The sequence below is a fragment of the Dryobates pubescens genome, chromosome 19 (assembly GCF_014839835.1).
Source record: "Dryobates pubescens isolate bDryPub1 chromosome 19, bDryPub1.pri, whole genome shotgun sequence".
Taxonomy (NCBI): Eukaryota; Metazoa; Chordata; class Aves; order Piciformes; family Picidae; genus Dryobates; species Dryobates pubescens.
This window is the reverse complement of record NC_071630.1, coordinates 6645014-6672389: the sequence shown is the minus strand read 5'-3', so window position 1 is coordinate 6672389 and position 27376 is coordinate 6645014. Positions and strand designations below refer to the sequence as shown.

Genomic DNA, 27376 nt, shown 5'->3' with positions numbered 1-27376 from the left:
CTCCTGGAGGGAAATGAGATGGTGTGATAAAGAGCAGCTGGCTCAGACAAGGCAAAATTCTCTGCTATTGTCTGAGAGAGAAAGTGCTGTAAAGAGCAGCATAAAATAAAAATGGAATCAGCTGTAAGGGCTTGATTGGGGTTTTTATACAGTTTTTTTCAAATTATTGAGTAAGGTCATGAATTATTTTTTAAATCCAAGTGGCACAATCTTTAGGTAGGCAATCTGCAATCTCTTTGTTCATGTAAATATGTACTTCCCATGGATTGGTGAGCAAGAAATGGGTAATTAAAATAAGTAGCAATAGCTTACAAAACTTTGAAGGAGGATATAGCATGAAAAATTACACAGAGCAGGCAGATCTTAATAGTCAGCATGATGGGAATTTGTTGGGAGACTTCTGTTTGATAACATTTTGTCTAAAATTTGGCAGTCACACTCACCATCCCCACCGGTAGATTGTGAAATGTGTAAATACATCTGTTAAGAAGCACTAGAAAACTACAGCTCATTTATCATGCCTGCCTGCTTTCCGTCAGCTGTCTGGCAATCCACAAAGGAAATGTCTGGCTGGCATCTTCAGGCCTATAGCAGTGCTAGAGGTGCCCTTAATCAATTGCAAAGTGTCACTGAGTGCTGCTCATTCAGGGCATTAGCATTTGGGGGATCTTCTATTTTGGATCTAAAAATAACTTGGGGCTGACTCTCAAGTCAATGGAATACACAGAAAAATGTGTCATAACTACGGACTGCATGGAACCAGACTGAGGAAAGGTTGGTGGTGTGCATTTTTGTTCTGTTTTGGGAGGTTTCTTTTTTTAACTCCATAGCTCTCAGCTCTCCCCACTTCAGAGTTTGACATTTGATTGCTTTTCATTTCCTGTTGAGTAAGCCTGATTTTCTCCAAATGCCCACTTTGATTTGTTCACTCTTAGTGGTCTTCATTAGAGATTAAACCAATGTGACCAATTTTTACCCTTGATGTTTCCAGAGGAAATTTCCTGACCCATAAGAGCACTGACAATAAATATGTTTAACTAGATGGGGGCAGAAAGGTGGATCCCTGCACAGCATTTCAAAATGAATGGTGGAATACTTTTCCATGGAAGAATCCATTTGTCCTCTGACTAGTAACTCTGCCATGAAGGTGAACTTGAATCCAGGAACTCGCATTCAAAATTAAAATATTTTGAGAAAAAAAATTGCAGAGCAGCCTTAACCTTGGGCCACCCTTCCAGATGTTTCCTTTAGAAGCACCTCTCACATGTTGCAATTCTCAGCAGTAGCTCTCAATGTTACTAGCATGCAAAGGAGAGCAGTAGAAACTGTCCATCTAAGATCTCAGCTTTGTGAAGTTGTTATCCAGTGACAAGAAATAGATAAAGGAACACTTTTCATGCAGAATTTATAGCATGTTTGGGGGAGCCAAAGCCATCACAGTATGTCTGGTTTTATCACTGCTCTGTGGCTTCAAAGCATTCAGGTATTGTAAGCCTGGGTTTTGTTATCTTTTCCACTGAACTCATCCTCATGTAAATGACCATCTCAGCTCACGTCTACAGATAGGAGGAATATCAGTGTTATTTGGGGCTAAGGATGGGAAGTCTTAAACCCATGATAGCAAAATAATTACAGTGAACACCCTAAAGCAGAGACTTTAATTTAATCAAAAGCTATTCATAGCTTTCACTGATCTTAGCTTTAGGACAAAAAGCCTTTCATGTATCCATAGTAAGACAGAGAGAAAATGGACCTATTAGTTACTTTTAACGTAGTAAGATGGCAATCTAATAATAGCAGAAGAGGCTGGTACCTTGTTCTAAATGCCATCTTGTATTTTTCTTTTTGTGATAAAATAGTCAAGGCAGGTGCAGGAGTTTTATCTTTTTTGCTTGATGAAAACAGAATCTTCAGCTGAACAAACTACACCTTTCCTGAAGTCAAGTGACTTTTGTAGCATTTAGAACTTGTATTTGTTCTTCAAGGTATGAAAAGTAATCTAGAATTAATTTATAACCAAGATGAGTAATAACCCACCTTGAAATATAGAAAAGAATAATTCTTTTCATAAGCATAAACCAATTTAGTGTGCAGTGTTATATGTAGAAAGAGGGAAATGTAACTCAGTCTGTGAAAGCTCCCAGAGCAGGTAGGTGTTTCCTTTGCAGTGGCTGCCTCCCTAGCACCACAGTGCAGAGTCTGCTTGTTTTGATGCTGTGACTATTTCTACGACAGCACTTAATTTGCAGTTGTTCATGAACTGCATTCCTGATTTACAGGCATTAGCTCCCCACGTATACTGTCCTGTGATACTGCCTTGGAACTCTTTGTTCTTCCTGTGTGTGAGGTTCTGTTCCCTTTGGCTGTATAAAATAAACATCTCTAGTTCAAAGTCAATTTAAATGTTTTATCTGTACATCACTGATGTTTCTTTGTATACCAACAAGTCTAACACAAGTTTAATGTGGATATCAAAAGAATGCCAAAAATGCAAGGAGCTATCTCTTACTGCTGTAGCAGGTTTCCAAAGAGAGAAGTGGAGAAAGCAGACTGAGAAGCAAAGCCTGCATAATTCAGGGTAGCTCGTATCTACTCTCACGAGCAAATTACACACTGCTAAAGGCCAAAACACTTCTCAGATTTTGGGAAGAGTAAAGAGAAAGCTATCCCACTTGAATTTTACCTCACTGACATTAAATGTACTGAACACAACTTCTAAATAAATGAAAATTGAGCCATGAGTAAGGTGATTTTCAATAAAAGACTTTCCCCAGATGCTTATCTGACAGAAATATTAATGTTCCAAAGAATTTTGATGCTATATGCTTAGAGGAATAAACCATACTTTGAAACTACTGGAGATTAATTAGGTACTGCATTGCCCTCTAAGACATTGCATATACCTAATTATGGGATCCTCTCTGCTCTTATTAAGTTGCTAATAAATTACTAGATAATATCATTTACATTTCTTCCCCATTTAACACTGTTTAACAGGACTTCATTTTATGTGGTAATTCATTCCACCCTTCCTACTTGTATCAGCAAGTAATAGCATAGCCCAGAAGTCTTTTTGGCTTCACACACTGTTGATGGCAACATAATGTGATTATGATTTTATTAAAAGAATGAGAGAGAAAGAAGCAGGACCAGACTTAGACACAGGCCTTGTGGTTCTAAAATAAGGCATTAGACACATGACATTAGCTGTGATTACCACAAAATCAGGCTGGGTAAATGAGATGTTTTTAGGAAACTCAGACATCACTTGTTAGGTCTGTTAAGTGGGTAAGCAGAAGTCAATTATTTTCAATTGCTATATATTATTCATAAACACTGCATAAAATTCAAGCTACATGAATGGAATTTAATTAAACAAGTAATTTATTCCAGCTCTGTGCTTTCTTCTCTTTTCTTTACAGCTTCTGAAATTTAGTTTGTTTTGTCTGGCCTGCCAGCTGAATACTTGTTTAAACAATTTTGCCATCCAGAGTCTTCAGAATGTTCCTTTGTGCATGCTGAGAATATTCATGCTGTAATACTCATTTAATAGGTAAATAACAAAAGAGATGGTGGATAACTTCACCTGCCTGATACCATGCAGCATGTTAGTGGAAGGATCATGGATCAGCCTAAAAATCTCTGTCTCTCTGCATCTCTGTGATTCAACGTGTTTGTTGGGGTTCTAACCTCAGAATGCTGTGTGCTAGCAGACCTCAGGAAGCCGTTTCAGTTCAGGGCAGTGGCGTCTCAGTGGTTTGGAATGAAGTAGCAGACAGGGAAATGTATTTTGGCAATATTTCTGATGAACATCGATTCTGTGTTCAGATACTGTTACAAAGGTTAGAAGCTGACTGGTGTGAGACTAAACCTCCCTCAATTAACATAAACACAGCCCACAGCTACAGCACTTTTCTAATCTACTTAGTAAGCACTCTGCTAAGAATTAATTAGTTATGGAGATGCACAGGCAGAAAATACTTTTCTAGAAGGCATGAGACACTGGAAGTGCTGTGGTGAGTCATGATACATGTTTCTGGGTCAGGTCAAATTGTGTGCCACAGAGATAATAGCTTTCTGTAACTGCAGGCCAGAGAACATCAGTAGACTTGGTTTCTGATGGGTAATGTCAGGGAAGGGGGAGATAGGCAGGAAAATAATTTGGGAAGCATTGATAGATTCAGATTGATAGATTCCCCAAGAAGGTGTGCACTGTTAAGGATAAAACTAGTTACATGCTTCCAGTTAATTAAATTAGCAACAGGAGATAGAGGAGAAACTGCTTTGGCATTTACTAGGAAAAAAAAAGAAGGAAGAAGCTGCTGCTGAATTTCTATGAAGAAGCAGTAATTTGCAGGAGTACTCTGCCTACTGAAATATGTTAGCTAGCTTTTAAATGCTAAATTGTCACACATTCCATAGGTATTGAACTGATGGGGTGATACTATACCTGTGCAAGAAAATTACCAGAGACAGAGTTAGGGAAAGCAGAGGGGATATATCTCAGACATCTAGGACACCTTGAAAAACACTGCTGCTTAACTCCAGGAGACAGATTTCTTTTATGTTCATCATGAATGTTTGACTCCGACATGTTCTACACTTCAATTTTACTGTTTGTGTCATAGCATTTTAGCTGTTCTCAGGAGTCAGGAAAATGGGATTTTGTAGAGTCATATCAAAAACAACTGCTAGAAACTTCATGAAATTTTAGGGAGCAAAAGCTGCTTGCTTTTATACCCTTGATCAAAATACACATCAATCCATTCTTTTTCATTTCTGTGTCAATGCAGGGAAACATCTCCTTGTCTTCTCCTAGTCTTGCACACAGGTTGATTAAATATAGGCTAACACATTCCATCTACTAGCAGAAATAATTGTAAATGGATTCTATCAGAAAGTGTACCTTAAAGAGTTGGTAGTACCATGAACTGGAAGGTTTGGACCAGTGAGTGTTTTCTGTCACTTAGAGAAATAGATAGAGAAATAGATACTGGATGTCATCAATGGTAAATGCTAGCTGGATAGCAGGTACAAAAGGGAAGAGATTAGAAACTTAAGTTTTCAAAGACACATCTAGATGCCATTTCATTCTTGTGCTGTGCACTATTAGTGTGTGTGGTTCAAGCCATAGAGCCTGTGAATGGAACCTGTGTCAAAAAATTCCACTCACGCTTCTTTGTTAATTAGTTGACTGGTTTGGAAAGAAAGCTCTTGGTTGTTGAAGCTGAACTGGCAGGGACTGCTAATGTGAGAAATCCAGCTTCTCTCCCATGGTGTCATGAAAGAAAAATCTGAGGTTTCTGTTAACAGTTCCTGGTGATTGTTTGTATTCTTTCAGAAACATTTTTTGGTCTCAGTTCAAGTTGTCAGTAGAAGGAGGTTTAGTTGTTAGTAGACACAGAACTATAGTGACTGAGGCCTTTTAATTAATTGGGCTTTTCTGGATTTAGAAATGCCTTTCTAAAGTGAGCAATCTATACCTGCTCCTGGGATCTGCTTATCAGTGTACCTGTGTAACAACAGCCAAAGAAAAAGTAAATTGCTAGTTCCATCAGCAAAAAACAGCTTTGTCTCTCAGCAGCTAACCGTGTTGATGACTGATAGAATTTCTGGAACTCAGGAGCAGTAGCACAAAACTCATCTCCTGGGTTGTTATTTTCTTTTTTCTTTTCTAATTGTTTTCATACTACCAGTCTGGCTAGGTTTCTAGATGATCTTCATTGCACAGATGACACAAGTTTGTGTTCCATTTCATACAACTTTGCCAAAAGCCCATAAAAATCACTCACTGCTGTTATATCTGGGGAACTTGTAGACAAGATAATTTTGTAGTTTTGTGTGAATAATCTGCTGCATGTTAACCAGATTATCCATTGCTGGCATTGATTGTAATGAAGAAGGACAGTTGAATATTAAATTTGATGAGTCCACTTATTCCAGTGTTTGAGTCCTACCTTATATACTTGAGTTTCAGTACTGGATCATCACAATGTGAGAGGAAGAGAATGAGTATCCCAGTCAGTGGAAACATCTTCCAGAGAGGGTTATCAAACATTGGAATGGTCTGCCCAGGGCAGTGATGGAGTCACCATCCCTGGAAGTGTTTAAGTAACATGTGGACCTGGCACTTAGGGACATGATTTAGTGTTGAGCCTTCAGTGCTGGGTCAAGGGTTGGACTGGATAATCTTTGAGGTCTCTTCCAACCAGATATATTCTGTGATTCTGTATTCTATGCATGGAGAAAGTTCTTCACTGAGAGAGTCATTCGCCATTGGAATGTGCTGCCCAGGGAGGTGGTGGAGTCACCATCCCTGGAGGGGTTCAAGAGGGGATTGGATGTGGCACTTGGTGCCATGGTCTATTCATGAGGTCTGTGGCGACAGGTTGGACTTGGTGATCTTTGAGGTCTCTTCCAACCTTGGTGATACTGTGATACATTAGCCTACAGCTAGCAAAACGTGTTATTAAAGTTCTGGCCTATTTTGCTGAAGTATTGTAGCTAATATACATGCCACTTACCTTTTGTGTGTGTATGTGTGTGTGTGCATCTCCACATGTAACTTTAATTGAATTAGATTAGAAGCTGTCTTGGCTGAATCAGTGACGTTCTGTCCCTTGAAGAGCACTGCTTTAGCTCCCTGCTACCAGTTACGCAGCAATTTGATTGCAGTCGACGCAATGTGATGCCAAACTGAATGAGTATTCACACATGAGCATTAAACCTCTTGTAAACTACATCAATTTTTGTAGCAATCACATTGTACAATACTTATGTGAAGTTAAGATCTTTAATATAGGCTTAGAATGAGACATTTTTTAACAGTGCCAGGAGAAAGATTAAGTAATAAAGCAAATAGGACTGCAAAATAAATTGTAAAGCTGTCAGCTAGTGAACAAGATAAATTCAAATACTTTTCGTCTTACCTAGAGGAGGGATTTCAATCTTACTCTAAACTGATGTAGCTGAAACATAGGACAAGCATGAATCACACTCTCTAACATTACAACTGCATTACAGTTTAATATATCAGTGGGTTTGGGGGTTATTTCATTTTAATGAAGCTATGGAGTGGCACCCAGTGGTAAGATCTGACTTAAGAGAGCTTTTTCAATAATCAAAAACACAAGGGTGGCTTGTGAATAATTAGATTTGGAATCCTCAAGGTACTACTTTCTGAAACAAAAAAATAAATGGGACAAGAGATGGAAGGAGAAATATTTTCTCATTTGGATCTTTAGAGACCTTTGGGATTTACCTTGATGAGTTTCAAAAATTTACATAATTGGTTTACTGATGAAGGATGGATTTTATTGGAGACAGTCCATTGTTATAAAAGAACATGGAGATTTGTTTTTTCTTTTTTTGAAGACAGTATTAAATGTGCATTTGTAATCTGATCCTAGTAGATGGATTTGTACATGAAGCTGCTCAGACGTTGGAGTCAAGGCTTTTAAATGATTATATCTTTACTGTCTGGAAGACTGAATGTTTACTGTGTTTTGTAACCAATAAGTTTGGTTGCCATGGTTTGGATTAGTGGTTCTGGAATAGACCATGGTTTCTTCTCTGTAGTAGTGACAAAGGAAGACTTAAAGTTCCTTGAAATGAGCAGCCAAATAGTACAGGAATTTCTTTGTTTTTAATCACTGATTTTGAGATCCCATATTGTGAAATAAATAGCTCAAAACAGAGTTCAGGGAAGAGCTGGGGAATATGTGGTAGAACATATCTGGGAGTAAAGATATGTGACTCACTTGAACCATTTAGAAAATGGAAAGTTGCAGTGGCAGAAGTTGTATTGGTCAAAGGTTATGTGTCCAACTTCCAAAAACATAAACTGCTACTTGTGAAATGTAGGGAAAGAGGTAGGATCTTATTACAGGATTCAAGCAGAAGAAAGCAAGGCACAGTCAGCAGCCCCTACTACTGTAAGGCCATGGCAGGGAGGTTTTAAGGAGGTGAAAAGAAAGTTGGTCATACAGGTTGTAGTGCCTTAAGTCTGGATGTAAAAGCATTGGTGATAAAATACTGGGAAAAAACAGTGGGGCTGGAAAGCTGTGGAGAAGTCTCTGATAGGAAGACTGTAGAAATGTGGTTTTGGTGAAGATCCAGTTATTGAATGATGTTTCTGGTGGATTAGAGAACTGAGACAACCCTGAAAGATAAATGAGGTGGGAGTGATACTGGGCATCAGCATGGAGTGCTCATGAAATAATGCAAGATAAAAAATTACCTTCCTTTGGGAAAGTTTTCTGTAGTTTTAGAGTTTCCCAAAACAAAGTAAATCCTCTCCAGTGAGGTACAAACAAAGAAATATCTCCTTTATATAAAATAAATTGCTTTGTTTCCAATAAACAGAAATTCGAATAAAGAGGTACTGATAAAAGCTTGGGAAAGAGCAAGAAAGTAGCCACATGTGGGGTTTTGGTTTTGTCACATCCAGGAGGTACTTGGAAGGGCTTTAATGTCAGAAAGAGTAACTGGGGTTTTAACCATAGTAGCAGAAAAACAATAGCACAAATTAGCTTTAACACTGCCATTAATGAAAAGTCTGCCATGCCTAGAACCTTGGGAAACTGAGCCCTCATAGTGCCAAGTGTTCCTCAAATGAAGCAGAAGCCCTGCAAAGACCAGAGCCTGGTCTTTGGTGTTCCATTGGTATTCTGGTGTAACTCCCTACACATATACAAACATGGTAAAATTGCCATTGATTCTTGCTAAGTGCTCAAGATGTATAGAATAGAATAGAATAGAATAGAATAGAATAGAATAGAATAGAATAGAATAGAATCACCCAATCTTTTGCAAGCTGGTTCCCCCCCTGCCAGCAACTCAAATAGCAATGTTTGTGCTGATTTTTGCAGAGGCAGAGTTAAGGCATGGATTGACTTGGAACACTTGGAGCTAGTTAGCTCAGAATATGGTGTCAAAGAAAAGATTATTCTGCCTTTAAATAGTGTCCTGCAAGTGTCTAGACTGTCTGTGAAAATCTGTGGTTCTGGAAGTATTTTAGACTTGGGAGTTCTCATATGGGTGTGAAACAACATGGTTCCAGAAAGACTGTCTGATCTTTCACTCATGTGTGAAGAGGGGTCTCTGTTTGCCAGATGCCCACAGAGGAGTAACCAGAGCTTTGCTGCTGCAAGGCTGTGCGAAGGAGATCAACAACATTCAGCGTCTACAGTCTAGGCATCGTAATTAGAAAGACAATACAACAAACACCACCCTACCCAACACAGTATGCTTATAATAATGTCTGCACGTTCCGGGGGAGGAGGAGGGGAAGAGTTCAGTGAGAGATGAGACATACCTGTGGCTTGGGGCAGTTTTCCTCCAAACTTTTTTTCAACGAGATCACAAGGCAGCATTGCTGAGGCAAGAGTTTAAAAACTGATGTCATGGAGCTTGATAGTCACTAACAACACAAAGTCTTCTTATTTTTTTAATTGTGTAGATGAATGTAATAAATTTTATTTCCTGCCATGAGTTGTTACAACAGATTGTAATGGAACACCAAGCTGAACATTAGATATGAATTCAGTTTAGGCAGGAGACTGCTGCATCTTAACCAAAGGGCCTGTTTCTTTTGCCTGCACCTGCCAAAATTCCTTTGCAGCCAAAGGAATTTCCCTCAGTGTAATGCTGGAGGCCAAACCAGACTCACTGGAGTAGAGTCTGCTCTTTTGAATACCCCAAGTTCAGAAGTGTCTGGGGCTTCCCTGCCTGCACAGTTGGCTGCAGCTAACTGTAAAATGCTTTAATGCTCAGAATGGAGGAAGGTACCATAAAGGTGCTGTGTTCTGAGCTCCTCTGCATGTGGCTTTGATGTACTTAAAGCCGTTTTCCTAATATAAATTGGGACCATGCTGGTGTAATTTCTACCAGCAATCCCAAAGAGAGCAGCTGGGAATTAGTGGCTCACTGGCATATAAAGACGATGACAGAGATTGGAGTCAATACAGCAGATCAATATGATCAGGTATTGTTCCTTTATTGTTCCAGTATTGTAGGCCTATAGTGCGAGCATAGCACAGTAAAGTAAAGCAAAGAAGAAGAAAGGAAAGGAGAGGTAGAAGTGCATAGCAAGGGAACTTCTACAACTTAAATAAACTCGGAGTGCCGTGTTGGCATGGCTTCATTGGTCCCCTATGAGTGACCACACATCGCACTATTACAGATTAGTGGTCCAGCTACTAACGACACGTGAGGTTGTTGATGCAGGTGCGTGTCCTGTTGTTCCAAGATAACTTTCTATGTTTATAGCTACCAGTGTCCTGCTTTAGTTACATGCTGCAGGCACAGCACTGTTTTGCTACACTGCTAGCTGGCTCTGCACCTATGCTGAGCATGGCTTACCACCATGTCAGGTTCTAGGCCTGCACTGCCAGATTGCTCACGCTGCTCGTCACTGGCATTGCCACAGGCATATAGTGCCAGCCAGAGGTGTAATGTAGGAGGGATCTCTCTTTGGTCAGGGGATTTGAGGAAGTTTTTAATCACAAGAGTTGTGTATCCTTTCCACACAATGCTGCTCATCTTCAGGCTGGTCAGTCTCAGCCTAGGGTTGGTATGGCTGTGTTGTGCTCTTAACTAGACACGTTGCTGCAGAAGCTTTGTGTCCAGGGGTTCTGACTTTATTGCTGCTCCAAAAGAAATTCCAGTGCAGGACCCTTTATCCTGATTAGCAGGATGTGGCTTTACTGCTTGAGTGTGTTCCAGGGATTCCTTCACCAAAGGAAGAAATCAGAAACAACCCTTGACTTTGAAAGTAATGTAATGTCTTCCCATATCAGTGCAGAAACAATTCCCTTTTTCTTCAAGCTTATGCTAATAACAAGTGATAATGAGAAAACCTGTGCAGTGCTAGTGGAAATCAAAAATAGCTTTCCTTCTCACTCTCTGCAGGTTTTCCTAAGGTAATGCACAGTCTCAGAGATGTTCTTTCTATAGCACATTACTTGCAACCAAAATGTTAGTCTGCTGCCATCGAAGTGTTGAATAACCCCTGAGCTATCCTGACTCGCTGCAATCTCTGTGTTGATGGATCAAATTTCAAGGTCCTTTCTCCTCTTTTACAGTGTGGGAAAGCTCCCACTGCACTGATAATCCAGGCACTGCTCTTCAGTACTTCTAAATATTTAATCTGATGTTGGTCCTGACTTTCTTTGCTTTATCCCTGTTGAGTCCACAAGTAAAAGCTGGCAAGGTTTGGCTCAGTTTTTCTGTAATTACAAGGCTTTAAATCTCTTTTTCTTTGAATTTTACTGAGGCAAAACAAATACTCATTGACGTCAGCAGGAGGTTATAGGAATAAGGAAAGAGATAAAGCAGCACAGTTCTGCAGCTGTAGCTCTCCATCTAAAAGATCTATAACTTAATAGATGTCTTCAGTAGCTGAGGGAAGACTCAGAGTCAGAACTTGCCTGTAGCGTCAGGTTTTATTCCTTTGACATTTTTCTCATCTTGGGTCTGGTTTTAGTTGATGCCATGGCAACATCCAGTGAGGCTAAAAGGTATTCCAGAGAAAAGGTCTCTTCTCACTGACAAGCGGCAGAAGGGAATAGAGGCCAGAGCTGCTGTTTGCAGTTGTGAATAGCAATGGAAGAATGAAAGGGATTTCAAAAGTACTTTCTGTGTGCATGTATGCAGGTGTGTGGTTAGCTCCAGCTGACAGTTAAGCACCACACAGCTTGCTCAGTCCCCAGCTTCTCTAATGGGATGGGGGAGAGAATTAGGGGGGTGGGGAGAAGCTGAACTCATAGCTTGAGATAAAGACAGGATAAGACAAGAATGGAAGGGCAAATAATAAACAAAATATACAAAACAAATGATGCACAACACACCATTGCTCACCACCCACTGACTGATGCCCATCCCACCACCAAGCCATGACCTTCCAAGCCAGCTCCCCCCAGTTTATATACTGAGCATGAAGTCAAAAGGTATGGAGTTTGGCCGGTTTGAATCAGCTGTCCTGGCTGCACCCCCTCCCAGTTTCTTGTGCATCCCCAGCCTTGTTGGCAGGGCAGCATGAGAAGCTGAAGAGTCCTTGACTTGGTACAAACAATGTTTATTCATCACTAGAACTTCAGTATGTTATCAGTGATGTTCTCACCTTAAATTCAAATCACAGCACTGTACCAGCTGCTAGGAAGAAAGTTAACTTTATTCCAGTCAAAACTAAGACAGCAGGCAAAACCATTGGTGCAAAACCTCAGTGTAACAGAGCAAAGAAACAGACTCCATGACCCAAGCTATTTTCCTACTCCTCTGTCTAACATACTCCAATCAGCTAAAATCAATGCTCACAATACTTTTTTTAACACGTTAGCAGTTTGTTTTTGATTGTAGCTGTGTTTTCCACATGCACTTCTCTTTTATTTCACTAGGTCTTTTATCAAAATTCAGCCTCAGGTAGCCTGAGTTTGCTGTGTCTTCTTGTACATGCTCAGTGCTTCAATTCTGCATTTTAAGAGCTGTCTATTCACCATGGGCAGGAATAAAGCCTACTCAAAATCCTGTAAATATTATGCGGCTTTATCTGTCTGCAAGATACTGCATACCCTTAGCCTCCAGGAGAACAAAGGGAGTTTGAGAGGTCTCTTTAGAATTAATGGTGTAGGTAAGAGGAGAGAACCCAGGCCAATTACAGATGTGGGGTTACCAGCCTCCCAGGTCCCTTGAAATGCATAATTGGAGGATTTTGTCACAGCATTTAAGTCAATTCAATACTAGAGACATTTCTCTGCTAGATACTCTGCTACACAGAGCGAGGAAAATACCCGTATCATGAATGCAGATCAGTCCCATGGAAGTGTATTGTGCTCAACACAGGTTCTTACATTGCTCCCAAGGGAAACAATCCCTACTAGTAAAGGGGTGGTTTTGTCCAAATAAGTGTCTGTGGTAGGGGAATTATCAGTGAACACACCCAGGCAAACAGCTTTTCTACAAAACCCTGCACATAAGACTTAGCCTGAGAAAGGGAAGTATTGCAAACTCATTGAAAAACAAAGCACAACAAACCTTTAAAGACAGTCAGAATGTTTCCCAATGAAATATTACTCCACTCAATCATACTGCATAAACATGAGATGCATTCCAAGGCTGCCAAGGGGGAAATATGCCAGCATAGCAACAGGACTAATTTTGACAGATGTCACTTTTGAAGGTGGAAGGACACAGTCATCAGTGCAAAGGATCCCAGTGACTGCTCACAGGGTGTGTGTCATAGGAGACACAAGACACACTGTGTCCTGTCCCTTGTTGTAGCCCAAGCCACGTTAAGAGGGCTGTAGCAAGTGGTTCTACAAGGGACATTTGCTCTATGCTTCCCGTGCTCTAATGCCCTCCAAAAGATGCATGGAGCCAGTGTACCAGTGCACTTCCCCTGCAGCTGCCAGCAAGTTAAGAAAGTTATCCTCTGATAACTGAGTTTGCTCCCTTCCACAGACTGAAGCTAACCAGACATAATCCAGAAAACAGACTGTGTGATTTCTCTTTGTCTGGAGTGCTGTGTTCAGTTTTAAAAGCCACCCGTGCCAATGGCACAAAAAAATACCCCTCTTCTCCTTCTCTGAGAAGAGCAGCTGGAATTATAATGCAGCTCACAATTCATCTTAAAGCATAGCTTGGTAATAGACCACAGCAGTGAGTCTGGTAATAAAAATCATGTTGCCATATAGCACTAAATGAAAGCTCCAATAGTAAAGCTTTGCTTATGTGGTATCTCAGCTAGAACAGACTGCAGTGCCCATCTTTTTCTTCATTACTGCATACAAATGATGCGTAAATAAATATTATTGATATCAGTGTGTGTAATTCTAATGGAGATAGCTCTGGGCTTATTGAAATGGTGTCTGCTATGAACAACAGAACAGAAACAGCTCTAGCATGAAAAACAGACAAGTTTTTAATTCAGATTATTCTTTCATAAATCTGAACAAGATTTGGATCATTACCTGTGACACTTGGGTTGCCAAAGTAACCTTGACTAGCCAGCTGATGTTTGCATACCGCATGACACGATCACCATGGAGATCCTGTCCATGTGATTTTGCAGACATGATGCAGTTGCAGGCTTCTCAGACGCACAACAGTGAGCAAAGAGAGGAATTAATCATTGGTAAGGAAGGCTCTTGCAGACAGCTCTTCTGTATGTCAGAGAAAGCCTGCATGGAAGTAATGCAAAAGCTGAATTTACTGTTTTAGCTGCATGTAAAGAATTAGGGCAAGGGTCATAGGAGAAAACTCTCTCAGCTTTCATAAGGAACATACTGAGTTCTCCTAATGGAAAGTTCATGTTCTGCCAAGATTGGAGGAGTGGTCAGAGTTTGCTGACCTGTGTAAAAACCGTATTTGAAGGATAATAGTCATATACAGAATGTATGTTGGAGTAATTGAAGCCTACTGAACACTACTGGTATTCCTTTATCAACTGAGGCTTCTGTCCTTTCCCAATACTGCTCTTCTCATTCACATGCAACCTAGTCATGTCATGGAAGTTACACCAGTGGAACAGGGAGTGAAATTTGTCTGTGTACACAGAATATTCCAAATTGTCCTCAAAAAGGAGCTGTCACGATGTGAACTGCCCATTCCAACACACACAACCTCATAACAGCACTATGAAGTAGATTCATTCATAGATTCATAAAATGGTTTAGGTTGGAAGGGACCTTAAAGATCATCCAGTTTCAACCCCCCTGCAATAGACCAGGTTGACCAAGGCCTCACACATCCTGTCCTTTATGGTGGGGGCACCAGAACTGGGCACAGTACTTAGGGCAGGATCTCATGAGAATCATTTCTCTCATCCTGCTGGTCACACTTCTTTTGATGCAGCAGAGGATATGGTTGCCTGCTGGGCTGCATGTGCCCATTGGCCATTAGAAGGGGCTGCCCAGGGAGGTGGTGGAGTCACCATCACTGGAGGTGTTGAGGAAGTGACTGGATGGGGTGCTTAGTGCCATGGTTTAGTTTATTAGATAGTGTTGGATGATAGGTTGGACTTAATGATCTCAAAGGTCTCTTCCAACGTGGCTAATTCTATTCTATTCTATTTTATTGCTGGCTCATGCCGAGCTTTTCATCAACTGACATCTCCAAGTCCTCCTCGAGACCGCTCTTGAGCCACTCCTCACCCAGCCTGTGTTTGTGCTTGAGATTGCCCCAGCCCAAGTGTGGGACCTGGCACTTGTCCTCATTCAACTTCATGAGGCTGGCTTGGGCCCACCTCTTAAGCCTGTCCCAGTCCCTTTGGATGGCATCCCTTCCCTCAAGCAAGTCAACCAGACCACACAGCTTGGTGTCATCTGCAAACTTGCTGAGGGTGCCTCAACACCACTGTCCAGTCACTGGCAAACGTGTTAAACAGCACTGGTCCCAGTACTGACCCCTGAGGGATGCCACTTGTCACTGGTCTCCATTTGGACATTGAGCCATTGACCACAACTCTCTGAGTACAGCCAGCCAGCCAATTCCTAGTAAGAGAACCTCAGGATGAAGATGTTCTGCTGTTGAAAAATGCTTTGTTGCACCTCTTTTACTTGTATATGAAACTGGCTGTAGAATGACAGATGGTTAAAAGATGCTGTTACTATTTCTGTGTGCCACAGCTGTGATTAGCAGGCTTGGCTATGATCAAGTGGGGGTTCTGCTGACATGATATATGTATCTTTAAGAAGACACAGACACTGCTTCCAAAACTGGCCAAGAGCATCCCACAGTATGAGCCAGTGAGGGAAGGTGCAGGACTATGGCAGCTACTTCTCAAATACTCAGCTGCTGTCAGCTTCCCATATACACATCTGAAGAGACTTAAGAAGAATTTGAGGGATTGCAATGACTTTGCTGTTTTGGGGATTACTGTCTTGCCATGCTGGAAGGCTTGGATGTTTTCAGGGTGTAAAGTCATGTAAACAGAGGGCAAAAGGTGATTCTTTGAAATGATGTGTGAAGATGAAGAGCAGTATTGAACCTAAAGGTGGGGAACGAATGAGAGGGGAAAATTACAGTTGTAGATCATAGACCAAATTGATGCTCTGTTCCACTGTGCCCATCTGGAGGTGAAGGACATGTGCTAATCACCTTTTTGACAACATGTGATGATACAGCATTACAACAGTTGGTGAGCTTCACACATTACACTGAGGTAATTGAAATTATTTCACTTCTGGCTTGGGTTAAGTTTGTAACCTTGGCATGAGATTCTTTAGCCTTTCATACTAAGCCTTTATTTACCAAAAGGGAATGAAGGATTCCTTTATCGTAAGCAGAAGTCCTTTTATACACCTCAGGAAACCCACCGTCAGCAGAGAAGCCTAAGAAAATAAAGTACACAGTCCTCTGCCACTGTCCAATAAAGTTGCCTTAGTTTACAGTGAGGGGGTAAAGTTGTCGGTGGAAATGAAACTCTAATCCATAGATGGCAGCTTGTGCAACAAACTGCATTTGACCTTGTGGAGTTAAAAGAATGTCCCCTCTCTGTGGCACCAGTGTCTTTCAATTCCCTTTTTATTTTCTGAAATAAATGTACAACTTTACTTAAAAACCACACAATTAATGATAGTACTGAGCTGAACAGCTTCATGTAGGATGATGAAAGCTTTATGTTTTGACATTTCCACTAGGAAGCTTCTCCATGGCATGTTGCCTTCATTGTTTCTCTCTATTAAACATCCGTATTACTAACGTGGGCCTAAAGCCCCCAATGTGTTATATTGGCAAAGTGAGGAGTTTAGTGTTCCAGCTCTGCAGTCTCTCTTATTTTACTCCTGAGACTGGTTCCTTATAAGAGCCAAATACAGAAATGGATCATTATGTTTAAAATAATATCCAGGGGCTTGAAAATAGCATCCATTTCTTAGGTGGGCTGCATTTATCTTTCACACTGTGAAATGGTGCAACAGATAATTAGCAATACATTTTCCATTGAACTTGTCCTATATTTATAAAGCAATAGACTGCTTTTGCTATATTCTATCAACAAAATGAGATTCCAGAGGCAACTGAATGTCAGCAAGCACTTATGAATACCTCAGTAGAGAGTACTGTTGGCTCTTGATTTCAAATGCAGAAGAGCCTACAAATTAGTTTGAAGTAAAATGGGTAAATAAGTGGAAGCTTGACTATAGCAATACAAAGTTGGAGCACAGTTGTTTCAGGCATGTATTATTTATAAAGGGTCAGACTTACATCCAGTACAGTTTTCAGGCTTCTTCTGTAGTGGGCATCCAAGGTTAACTTGTCTCACTTCAGTCACAGGCTGTGGCAGATTTTAGGATCAGTGCCATGACTGCCAGGACAGCAGAGATGAAGACCTGAAATGAATGACTTAAGATGAAAAAACAGACAAGACATCTGTGCCATGTCCACACATTTTGTGAACATCTCCAGGGATGGTGACTCCACCACCTCCTTGGACAGCCTGTTCCAGTGTCTGACCACACTTTCAGGAAAGAAATTTTTCTAAATATCCAATCTAAACCTCCCCCAGCTCAATTTCAGGCTGTTTCCTCTGATTCTATCACTTGATACTAGGGAGAAGAGACCAACCCCACCTCACTGCAACCTCCTTCAGGTAGCTGTAGAGAACAATGAGGTCTCCCCTCAGCCTTCTCTTCTCCAGACTAAACAACCCCAGTTCCTTCAGCTGCTCCTTATGAGACTTGTTCTCTAGACCCTTCACCAGCTTTGTTGCCTTTCCCTGGACACCTCCAGCACGTGCTGACATACCCCACGCTGTGATGGGCAGGTTATGCACAGCACTTTGATATAGTCTGCATAGAACAACTTAAGTCTTAACCATACTTGCATAGCAAAGGAGGTTTTTAGTGCTCTCTGCCTGCTATAGTATGAGAAGGGAATGATTTTTATATTCAGGCATCTTGGGAAACAAGTAATTGCAGTCTTGGTTGAATAAGTGGACTGTTAGCAGCTGTAAACATAAAAATGACTCCTTTATAAAATAGCTCATGGTCTCATAAGTCAGACGTGGCAAGTGGCATTGCACTAGCACAGAACTTGACTAACTGGGTAGGTAAGTTGCAAATAACACTAAAATACACAAATGTTGTGTCAGCTCTTCAAACTTTGTGTCAATTTTTTTATGTATTTGATAGCTCCATGTGGATTCCATAGCCACTATTATTGTGAGAAGTTTTATTATTCCCTTTGCCTCTGCCTGCTGTTTGCATTTGCAAGCTACTTATGAGTGTCCTGGAAATAATTCCTGAACCTTTCTCTAGAGTCTTAAATTTGATAGTGTGCATGTAAAAACTGCAGGGAAAGCACATTTTCTCCAATTTGCCTTGCTAAATAGGATGTGGTACAAATTAAAATAAATGTTGCATGCCCTGCTGTCCACGTGATATTCTGCTCATAAATTTCAGTGGATATGCAAGTGTGCTTGCTGAGTTCCCCAGTTCTGTCACATGTCTTTTGGTTATTTACGCTGTGCTATAGACTCCTGAAAGATTGATTTGGCTAATAAGAGTGATCAAAAATAATACAGCTGCTGCTGCTGCTTCAGAGTCTTTGTGGGATGCTTGTGATGGAATATTGTCCATATTGCTGAAGAAGTCCTGCAGAATCATAGAACAGCTTAGGTTGGAAGGGACTTCAGAGATCATCTATTCCAACCTCCCTGCTGTGGGCAGGGATGCCTTTCAACTAGATTCGGCTGCACAAGGCCTCATCCAACCTGGCCTTGAACACTGCCAGGAAGGAGGCATCCACAGACTCCCTGGGCAACCAGTTCCATAGTCTCGCCACCCTCACCCTGGAGAACGTCTTCCTAAGACCCAGTCTAAACCTATTCTCCCTCATCTTAAAACCGTTCCCCTATGTCCTATTGCTAGACATCCTTATGAAAAGTCCCTCTCCAGCCTTCCTGTCAGATCCCTTCAGGTACTGGAAGGCAGCTCTAAGATTCCCCTGGAGTCTTCTGGAGGCTGAACAGCCCCAGCTCCCTCAAGCTGTCCTCATAGCAGAAGTGTTCCAGCCCTTGGATCATCTCTGGGATAGTTTGTTTTTGTTAGGTATTCTTGTTAACTGTTGTTGTTATTATTATTATTAAGATAGTTAGGTATTGTTTATGCTGTAAGATAACTTCAGAAAAGTCATTGTGATTTTGTGGACTGCATTTAGAGGTCAGTCTTTTCTCCAGTGGATTCATAACAGTGTGTTTTCCAAGGTTAATTCATAATTGTGGGCCAAGTTAGAAAATCATTGTGTACTGCAGGGCATTTTTTCTTTTGTTTTAACAGGGTTTTGGTGTTTTGGTTTTTTTTTAGTCTGGTATTTACAAATCAAGGGAACCACTTAGCCAAACGAAGGCTGTGATACCGAGTTACTGAGTTCACTGCAGTCAGCTTTTGAAATAAGGCTGACAGATGGTAAAGACATTTTGTGCCCAGCATCCATTGCATTTAATTGAAAGCTGAAAGCTGTGTTTGCTTAGTACCTTTAAAAATCTCCCACCTCCTTATGTATTAGACAGTAATTATCTTAGGTAGCTGAACCCCAGGTCAGGCTTTTAAATGTACTGTGGGAGCCACCTGTTCCCAAGTCAGCATATTGGTTAAAACTTCTATGCCATTATTCCTAAAATACTCAATCAAACTATGTCACAGATGGCAGATGCCGTTAACATTAAACTCTTTCTTGTCTCAACGTGTCCTGCTATGTGGGCAAAAATTAGTGTGATGAGGATACAAAATAGCCTTTATGTGTATATTTTGTGTTCCTGAAGTTTCCCACCATGAAAGCAAGGAAGTTCCTGACGTCTTCCACTTTTCAGTGATTTAGTAGCAGACAGTGTGAATGCTGTGTGCAACACACACACAATTTCTATTGATCAACACTGAGCTCTCATGAGTTCTGAAACTTCATAGATCAGATTAAGCTCCTCTCCAGTGCACTGGTAAGAAGAGGTTTTTGTTCCTTTCTCACTTGTGCTAATTGCAGCCAGCTATTAACTGTCTGCTCTTAGTGGTATCTGTATGACACGATGTAGTTAAATTAATTAGAAAGAAAAAAGAAGGAAAGAAACACTTGCCTCTGCAGTGAGAACCACAATGTTGCAGTAATCACACGCAGTGCCTGGATACAGCATTCCCTCTGTATGAATGTAAAAGAAATTAACTGCAAAATATCATCAGTCAGTTAGAAAAATATCTCATACTTCTGGTGAAAAGTTTGGGCTTATGATAAATATTCTGCAGAGAGAAAATCTAACAACCAGCCTGTAAGGATTAACTCCCCGAGCCTGTGTTTTTCTCTGCACCTCAGCTAACCATTACTTTTGAACTGCATTAACATTTTGTCTGTACCACATTATTCAGAAACTGTCATCAAGACTCACATCTCGTTTTGGCAAACCCAATGCAATAATCAGGCCTCACAAACTGTCAAAAATGTTTACCTGTTAATTTTGTTTCAAGCAGCTATTTGAATGACTTTGAACGTAGCATGGGCAATCAACACATGCCTTAAATATATTGCTGGTTTTGGAAGGAGGTAATTCTCTTAGAGTGTGCCTGAAAATTACCAATAAATTGTCTTTCTGACAGGTGAAGGAGGCCATGCAGAGAATCCATGACCGAGGAAATATAGGGAAACTAATTCTGGATGTGGAGAAAGCACCCACTCCTCTGGTGAGTGTCAAGCACTACATACCTGCTGTACAGCCACATGAGTTAGAGCATGCTAGAGATTTTTATGAGTTTTTTTTTTTAATATGGTTTTCTTCTATGTCTATAGCACCTAATTGCAACCAATAATCATAAATTATATATGTAACCCAAAGTGAAATATAATTGTAATTCCTAGAGTCCCAGCAGTTACTTTTCTATGCTGAATGGCTGGCTGCCTCTCCAAAAATGTGTCTGCAAGTCTTAGATTGGGGTGGAACTGCCACATCTATTTCTGTCCCTGTGCTGGAAAGCAAGCAGACATGTCACATAATACAAAATTCCTCTACTAATAAGAATTAGTGGATGGAACACAAAATGACACACTCAGAATTACTTCAGGGTACAAACACAGAAGTGCTTTCTGATTCCCATACAAAAGTTGGACTATACCTGTGTTAGGAATTCCTTTTACTTTTTAATGAGAATATCTAAACACTTCTAGAAATATTCTGAAGGAAGAATCCACAACAACAACAGAACATGAATACATTTATTCCATCTATTAGCTTGATAGTGTATATTCACAGCAGCCATTGGTTAGAGGTGACGATAAACTTGATACACTTCCATGAAAAGGTTTTAAATTAAGGAGAACTTCTGAGCATTGTTTTCCTCCAGTAAAATCAGGTTGTGTTTGAGAGTTTTACTCTTATTTCGAGCAGAGGCTAGTAGCCAAACAGGGAACATTACAACATCACTGCGTTTCTGCCTAAAAAGTAAATGGGTCCCTTATTTACTTGGGTTTGAAGTCGTTATAAGCTAATACAAGAATCATCTTGTGTCCTAAGAGAGAACTAATCTATGCTGTTAAACACTGCCACCTTGTCCAGTTAACCACCCTTGTGCTTCCAGAGACAGGTCTGTCAAGGATCAGGGCTGGGCAGGCCACTAAATGAGTGACAGATGCTCTCTATTAACCCCTTTCCCTTCCCAAAGGGAAAAAGAAAGAGAATAAGGAAGAGACTAGAAAGACTAATGTTACCTGTTTCTGGAAGAGCAGATACAGAAAGCTGTAAACCATGGTGCACACTTCTGGGAGAGCAGGTACAGAAATCTGTGAACCAGAGCCCACGGTTCTGGAAGAGCAGACACAAAAAGCTGTACACCAGGGCTCACGTTTCTGGGAGAGCAGATACAGAAAGCTGTAAACCAAAGCCCACAGTTCTGGAGGAGCAGATACAGAAAGTTGCAAACCAGAGCTTACACACATTCTGTAACTTCCTACACAGTTGCATTTCCTTGCTGAGTGCCTCAATATCAGTTTGCTACAAGTGCACAGATGCAATTGTCCTACAGAGCTGCTTTCTGTGAGGTAGTTCAGCTGTTATCCATGATGGAATAGCTTACAATTTTAGCTGGAAATGGTGCAGTGCCAGAGCAGCTTTGCACAGGCAGAGTGCTGATTTTCATGTTACAATCACATTGTCTTTCATTTTTAAAGTTTCTTTGTCAAATGAATCAAACTGAAATAAAAATGACTGAAACAATGTGAAAGATGCTCTGATGTCCTTCATCTTTCATGCCACAGATGGCCAATGACAGCACAGAGACCAGTGAGGCTGGGGAAGAGGAAGAAGACCATGAAGGGGACAATGAGAATAAAGAGCGCATGCCATTCATCCAGTAACAGCCAGAAGTGGTGGCAGCAGAAAGATTGATGAAGTAGAAGGGAACAAGACTGGGAAATCTATCCTGTGCATCAGTGAACAAATGCTGTAGTACAGTGTGTGTTGTATTTGTCTGCAGTCAGCTGAGCTATGAGCTGTTGATCATTGTTGTTTTGAACTCAAGTGCCATCCTCATCCAGTGCAGTATTATGACATTCCTGTGTAATATCCAATTTCCCTGTAGGAGTTCCATGGATTTTTCGGTTCTGGTTTAAAAGCCTTATTAAGTTACTGTGTAATTTTAGATGGGCATCTTCCTCATGCAATTCCAGCATTTTGCATACAGTTATTTGTCAGGGGTTGGGCTTTTTCTTTGCAAGCTGGAAATAGTAACACAAAAATTTCCCCACTTGCTGTCTGGAAGACTCTAGTAACTGGAGGGAGGATTTTAAGTTTGTAGATTTTCAGTGTTAAAATAATTTTCCCTTTATGAACCACAGATAAAAGTTGCAAAAAAGAAGAGTATTCATTTTCCTCGGTCATGCTTTAGCATTTTATAAGCAATCCTATCTCCCTTTTCAAAAATACCTTGTTTAAAATTGTGGAATCTGACTTGTTCAAGAAATCATTAATTGAGAGACTTTGATTAGTGTTGTATAACCACATTAGTCATCAGCACTAGTACTGAAACACCATTCAGAGTGCCAACTACCATGCTTTGCTGTTGAGCTGAGCTGTCACCCTGTGGGTTACAGGCAAAGAAATCTGTCAGTGAGCTGCTCTGTTTAGACCCAGAACTCTAATTGCCTGTAGCAATTAACATTGTTATCAACAGATCAGCATTTTCTGCCAAGGACACATTGACTCAGCTGTGTCCAAAATCCAAACCAATGTTAAATTTCTTTTTTAGGTTGTATTGGTAAGGATCAGTCATCAGTATGAGGAAAGAAATTTGTTGCTGGAGTTTACTGCTCTGAAATCTCTAATGTGCTGATCAACTGTCAAAGAGGGAGCTGAACTCCTATAGAGCTTAACCCTGCTAAAAATGAGTTTTAGGCCTTAATCCCCTCAGAAATTATGAATGGGGATAACTCTGTCTAGGTGAGGAGTTCTGTCAAAAGCTCTGCTCCATATGTACAGTTACCTTTGTATTCAAGGTATTCAAAGACCAGCTCGTCTTATCTACCTCCCACTAGTGGAAACTATACCTAACTATGACAGAAGCAAAGGTTTTCTCCATGTCTTTTACCTATCCAAGCAGCAGCTACTCAGGTCCACAAATGTCTTGTCAAAACAATTATTTTCAAATAACTGCAATGCCCTCCAGTAGAAATGCTAAAGGAATGTCAGAGGCTGTCTATAATGCCATGTAGCCTTGAATAATGTATGTTTTTTCAAAAGGAAGTATTTCCCCAGCCATGGCTAGTTGTTCACCTAAATCTACACGTATCCTGTGGTGACAGAAGTTAAAAGCTAATGGAGAAAAGTGGAGAGGGAGGGTTTCTCAGGCTTTTCTCAATGTGAAAGGACTTGTAGGCCTGGATGACTTTTATGTGTGGTTTGAGAAGATTCTCTCTTATTTTTCCTGTTTGTTTCATCTTGCTGCCTGAGTATTAATGTCCATCTCTTTCCACTGTACTCATGAAATTGCTCTTCCAATATCAGATAATTGTTCATTCTGATGGAGTTTCCAGTGAGTTAAATTCAGAAAAAATTGAGAAGAAACAACTGTGGAGAAAAATGTCAAAAGAGCTTTTGAAATATGAACGGAACCAGAACTTTGGTTTTCTCTGCATGTTGATACAGAACTTCACTGGGGTTGATTTTCTTTTCAAGCCAGACTTGTCTGTACTTCCAGTGCCATATCAGGCCCAAACAGGGATTTTTATCCACAGAAACATTATGTATTCAGTGAGAGTTTACCACGTACTGGGCTTGCCAATTGGGCTTTTAAGAAAGGCCATTAAGTTCTCATGACTCATAAGCTGACAACGGTAGGAAACATGCCCAATTTTGTTTTGCAGTTAGTGTAATGATGTTGTCCTGCAACAAACCTTAACATAACTAGGAATTTTGATTTGACGCCAAAGTGAGCAATATTGCTGGTGATCTTTGAGCTGGCAGTAAAGTGGCATTCTCAAGGCCTTAAATTAGTAGGGCAAGCAGAATAGCAAATCCGTTCTTCTGTTAGAATAATTGCAGTATGGTTGGCTCTGCAGTGAAATTACCCTTCTAGACAAAGATGGGTGATCTTGGTCGTGGCCACAGACACCACAGGGACAACAATCAAATGAAATAATTTTGGCTAGTTCTTTCTGGTTTTGTTAGCAAGGCAAAAATACTGTTCATGCTAATTCATAGCAATTTTGGGGCCATTTTCTGATCAGCAGAATATCAGGTAATTGCAGTGAGGAGTACTTCTGGATCAACCTAAGTGCAACACGGATGAGTGTTACCATCAGCAAGCTAAACTCTACTCTCTGTTGTACTGGTATTAATGGAATTTTTTTGGCTATTTGTTCTGGAAGCAGGATTTGTGCTAACAGAATATGGCCCACAAGCCCTAAGTACCTTTTAGAATACCACAAACAGTAGTATTGCATCTGAAGTGGTAGAGGGCATGCTATACAAAACGACAATGCTGAGACTTGCTACTGACCAGGTCTTACTGTAGTAGAAATGAAGGTTTGTGCTTACTACTGACAGTGTTGTTTAAACAACTCTAAAACAATTGGATAGTTTCTTCAAGTGAAACAAATTATTACTCAATTTGCCTTAAAGGAACTGTGAAAGCTTCTCTTTAACTTAAGCCTGATTGAAGTGAACTGAAACACTGTTTAATTGTATTTGTTGCTTTAGAGCTTTTGTTATATTGTGCCTACAAAGCAAATTATGTTTACATAAAAATATAAATAAAATATTGAGCATAGCATTATCCTTGGCTTACATGTTTTATTCCAGTTATGGTCACCTTAGAGAGCTGACTTGGAACTGGTTAAGAGCAAAATTTGAGGTGTTAGTTTCCATTTTGGTCACTGAAGGATATATATCTAGACAGATTGTATTAAATTCAGATATAAAGCATTGAATGTTACAATTTAAGAAATGCAAAACATTATATAAGCAGCAGTCACAAAGTGTTCAAGGAAGCGTATTTTGATACAGACAGAAGCTAGTCTCTAGAATGTTAGCACTTGGATTGCACTGGGAGATGGACTGACACACAAGACATCCTCAGAGGACAGTTCATTTCAGAAAGAGGATCCCAAACAGCCACCATCAAATTAGCTAAGAGAAAGCAGGAGGACATGACTTTACTCAGGCTTGCAAGGAGGCTTCTACCTTTTCTTTCAAAGAACTGATGATGGTTACTAAACCTTGCAGGTCATCTCAAGCCTGTGCTTCCATACATGACTTCAAAGGTCTCCCTGCATGAAAGGAAGAAAGAGTTCCATGAACTTCAGTTTAATACCCAAAGAGGAAATGTTAACTTTGCTTCATCCCAGTCATGCAGGACATGTTCTATAGCTCATAATGTCCCTGGAAAATCTCACTTCAGTAGTTACTGCATTTGCTTTATAATCTAAAAGCTCATAGGAACACTTGCTGATTGTGAAGAGGAGCTGAGAAAAATTTCTGCTCTCTGTTTTTAAGTCTTAATAAGCAAATAACGATCAGTGCATCCCTAATCACAGGGTCAGGATAAGACTGAAAGCAAACAGCTATGGCCTTTTGCAATCTCTCTGTGATTATTAATAAAGCTCTGCCTTTTACCAGCATTCCCACTAGGCCATCTCTACCTTACTGTCATACAATCAAACACACAAAGGCTGCTGCCAGGCAAGCAGGGATGCAGCAGGCTGCCTCTGTGTGTCATGGCCAGATAAAATGCAAAAATATTCTAGGATTATGGGTATCCTTGGGCCTCACATCATCCTTCATTTTGTGCTTCCCCTTTCATCTTCTGTAAGCTTAGCGATTAATACCGGTTGTTTTTTGTCAGAAAAGATTCTTCTAGTATGGCCACAACTGCCAGCACAAAACACACTTGCAACCTCTAGCTCAACCATGCAGGAGTTCCTACCTGTGACAGCAGCTCAGTCTTGGGTGTGAGCTCGTTTTTCGTTTCACTGCAGAAGCAGCCAAAGCAATCAACACATTGTAACTGCTATCTGCATCCAGGCACCTTTCCCAAGTAATTTGTAACATCCAGGCAAACATCCCAATGTTCTCCTGGGAGAGAAGAGGTTACAGTATAAATGCAAATGTAGCTTTATCTCCTCAGTCTGAGCTGCTGTGCTAATTGAGTGTGCTTAGTTGATCTTTAGCCGTTTCTTTCATGTTTACCTGGCCCATCTCGGTCAGCTACCTCTGCAGTGAGCTCTGAGCACTGCCTCCATCTAACAATGCTGTGTGGGGCACCTCCCCACCAGTATGCTTTGCAGAAAGTGGGAAGTGGTGCGGGAACAGCACAGATGATGAAGATGATGAATGTATGAAGATAAATGAATCATGTATGTCTCTGCCCAAGTGAGTAGAATTTGCAGCATGTTTCCTGTTATTTATTTGCATGCTGGAAATGCTGGCCATGGGCTGGTTTGTTACAGGTGTAGGGTTTAGGTACTGCCCGGGCTGTTGCATCCATGTGTGGCAGCCTCTGAGGCTTCCTGGGTTTTACCACATCACTGTAAATCCAGCTCACTGCAAGGAAAGTGTTCAGTACTCAAGAGTTCTGTTTAGCTCCTATCTCTCTGTACAAAGCCATGCATGTTGAGCAGGCGGCAGAAGTGCCCGGCAGCACACATCTGGGAGGTAAACAGGGCAGGTGCACCATCGCTTCCTACCCCAGCCAGCTAGACCTGTGCAAAGCCCACAGAGGGCAGGTGTATAAAGGGGTGTTACTGTAAGGGGAGGGGTGCCTGGCACTGACACTGCTGCTGCTGAAGATCAGGATACTCCTCAGAGCTACTTTAACAGCCCCTCCATCTCTTACCAGGTTTGACAACGAGCTCCCATCCCTTCTTGTCAGGTTTCTAGATTCTGTACAATACTCAATCATCACCCTTG

At 40.8% G+C, this 27376-nt stretch overlaps 1 protein-coding gene across 1 annotated transcript in view; it reads left to right on the top strand.

Moving 5' to 3' along the window:
* VAT1L (vesicle amine transport 1 like) overlaps window positions 1–25234 on the top strand; it is a 50873-nt gene extending 25639 nt beyond the window's left edge. The window contains exons 8-9 of the mRNA XM_054170112.1: window positions 20580–20663; window positions 22231–25234. Coding sequence (XP_054026087.1) covers window positions 20580–20663; window positions 22231–22329 — 183 coding nt within the window. The 3' untranslated portion in view covers window positions 22330–25234. The remainder of the gene's footprint in view (window positions 1–20579; window positions 20664–22230) is intronic.
* The last annotated feature ends 2142 nt before the right edge of the window (window positions 25235–27376 follow it).